Below are 2,620 nucleotides of genomic sequence, written 5' to 3'. Positions count from 1 at the left end.
TTTTTTTAGCTATTGGTTTTTTTTCCTTTTAATTTTTTATTGCTTTTTTATTATTTTTTAATTTTTTTTTTTAATTATTATTTTTTTAGCGGATGGCTCTAGGAGAAGGATGGGGGAGTTGGGAAGGGGGGGAGCTAATCAGTACTTAGTGCAGTCGTAAGAATAGGGGGCGGCGTGCCGATATAGGGAAGGCGCGGACCTGTAGGGAATCTGACAGGCGGAGTTGCTGCTCACCTGATGTTCGCTCTCCATCCCCAACCGATGCGACGTGAACATTTCCCGCACGTTAGGGAAAGTCTGCTGCTGAGACCCGAACGTGTGACCGGGCAGGTGGCTCAGCTCGGCTCCGTGATTGAGGTACCACGAGGCTGCGGATTGCCCCGCCGCAGTTCCTCCGTGCGGATGCCCGGCTCCCAAAGCTCCCTCTTGCCCAGACGGCAGGCTGAGGGCCCCGAGGGGCGACGGGGCGCCGGTGGGATGCTCGGCCAAACCTTCCTCCAGCGCCGCGGGGGGCACGCACATGTGGCCCGGCCTCTCGCCGCTGTACAGGCTCATGGCCCGCATGCTGCAGTGGTAGCTCCCACTAGTGTCCAGCGCCTGGCTGCACGCCGCGCTGTAACCCGACGGCTGCCCCGACGTGGGGTAAACCAGCGGCATGCCGGTCCCCGTCCTGCCCGAGGCGGCACTCACCGGGCTCATGTCCCCCGCGGGGGATGTCCGCAGGGTCATGATGTTCTCCACGCTGAAGCCCGGCAGCCCGTTGCCGGCCGGGTGCTGCTCGGGCAGCGAACCTTCGGGGGAGGCGGCGGGAGGCGATGCGGCGCTTCGGGGGCTGTCCCGGAGTCCCCCGCCGCTCCCCGGGCTCAGCGTCTCCACTTTGGTGATCACCGGCAGCTCCGGGGACGCCGTCTCGCTCTTGATCACCACTTTTTTCTCGGAGGCCGAGGAGGAAGAGGACGAAGAAGAAGCTTCCTTGGGGAGGTCGGCGCCGGGCAGCCCTGGGGGTTTGGGCTGCTCCTTCAGCAGCCGCTCCCGGGCCTCCTCCTTCTCTTTGGACACGTCCTTCTTTTTGAAGCGTCTCCGGCGCCGCAGAAAGCTGCCGTTTTCGAACATGTTATAGGAATCGGGGTCCAGAGTCCAGTAGCTGCCCTTGCCCGGCTTCTTGTCGTCGCGGGGCACCTTGACGAAGCACTCGTTGAGAGACAGGTTGTGACGGATGCTGTTCTGCCAGCCCTGCTTGTTCTCGCGGTAGAAGGGGAAACGGTCCATGATGAACTGGTAAATCCCATTGAGCGTGATCTTCTTGTCGGGGGCGTTCTGGATGGCCATAGTGATGAGGGCGATGTAGCTGTAGGGCGGCTTCACCAGGTCCTTGGGGGCGGCGGGTTGGTGCGGGTGGTAGGGGCCGTAGGATCGCCCCATGCCCGCCGCGTACTGCTCGGCATGGCCTGAATACACGCTCATGGGGTTGCCCATGCCGCCGTAAGTCCCCGCCGTCCGGTAGTAGTTCTGCTCGCTTAAATAGGGCACCACTCCCAAAGCGTTGGGGTCCGAGACGGAATAGCGAGCCTGCATCATGGAGAGGAGGAGGAGGAGGAAGAGTGCGAGAGGAAGGGCCTCACCCTCTGCGGGGAAGGAAGAGGGGAGAGAGACAGAGCGAGCCTCGGCTGCGATCTCAGTCCCAGCGGCACCGCAGCAGCATCCTTGGGGCAGCCGGGGGCAGGCGGGTCGCTCCCTCCCTCGTTATGACTGTGATTCTGATGGGCACACCTAGAGGGAGGGAGGAGGGGGCGGGGGAAGGAGGGGGGGCTGCCCTAGCAAGAAAGGAGAAATTTAAAAAAAAAAAAAAAAAAAAAAAAAAAAAAAAAAAAAGCAAAACTAAAAAGTAGGGGAAAATGAAAGGGGAAAAAATAAGGGAAAAAAAAAAAAAAGAGAGAAAAAGAAAAAGAGAGGGAGAAAAAAAAAAAATAAAAATAGCAGCTCTGCGGAAACCCTGGTCACAAGCACCGGGCGAAATCTTCCGGCGCACAGCGGCGCCCCGCCGGCTCCCGGCAGCGGCGAGGGGTGCGCGGAGCCGCCGAGCTCCTCGGCCGCGCTGCCGCCGTTCAAACCGCTGCCTGCCGCCCGCCCGCTTTTACTCCCCGCTCGCCCCGCCCCTCGCGGCCACCGCCAGCCAATAGCAGGCCTCGCCGATGCCGCTCCGACCAATGGGGTTGAGGCGGCGGGATGCGGTGGCGATGCGAGCATCACACGCGACACACGCACACACACACACACGCACACACACACACACACACATACAAGGGCAGTGTCGCCCTGCTTTAATCGATATAGCCAACGATATATACACATCTCCCACCTCTAATCGAGATATCCCATAATCTGCATCTCTTCTCCCACCTTTAACCTACACATCCAGCCCCAGATAGATTTTTTTCCCACCGTTTTCGCCCCAAAAGAGCCAACCATTCCCCCGCACTTGACAAAAAGAAAACGGATTTTGAAGCCCATTTGCAGCTGTGAAGGCACCAGGTCGCTCCCCACGGGCGCAGGCACTGAGCCGAAATCCCCACCGTGCACAGCTCCGTGCTCAGGTTTCCCCCTTTTCAAATATAATTAT

General features: G+C 59.2%; 1 protein-coding gene across 1 annotated transcript; it reads right to left on the bottom strand.

Moving 5' to 3' along the window:
- Positions 1–16: 16 nt before the first annotated feature.
- FOXC2 (forkhead box C2) lies at positions 17–1,795 on the bottom strand. Its single transcript, XM_042877172.1, has one exon. The coding sequence runs from the start codon at positions 1,576–1,578 to the stop codon at positions 139–141; it is 1,440 nt and encodes a 479-aa protein (XP_042733106.1). The 5' UTR covers positions 1,579–1,795; the 3' UTR covers positions 17–138.
- Between the last annotated feature and the right edge of the window lie 825 nt (positions 1,796–2,620).

The sequence above is a fragment of the Lagopus leucura genome, unplaced genomic scaffold (genome assembly GCF_019238085.1).
Source record: "Lagopus leucura isolate 7727_CA_CO unplaced genomic scaffold, USGS_WTPT01 Super-Scaffold_100017, whole genome shotgun sequence".
Lineage (NCBI taxonomy): Eukaryota > Metazoa > Chordata > Aves > Galliformes > Phasianidae > Lagopus > Lagopus leucura.
The sequence above is the reverse complement of the archived record's forward strand: the minus strand, read 5'-3'. Positions and strand labels throughout refer to the sequence as shown.

Excerpts from the sequence above, each read along its gene's own strand:
- FOXC2 (XM_042877172.1), bottom strand. The coding sequence starts at position 1,578 with ATGATGCAGGCTCGCTATTCCGTCTCGGACCCCAACGCTTTGGGAGTG.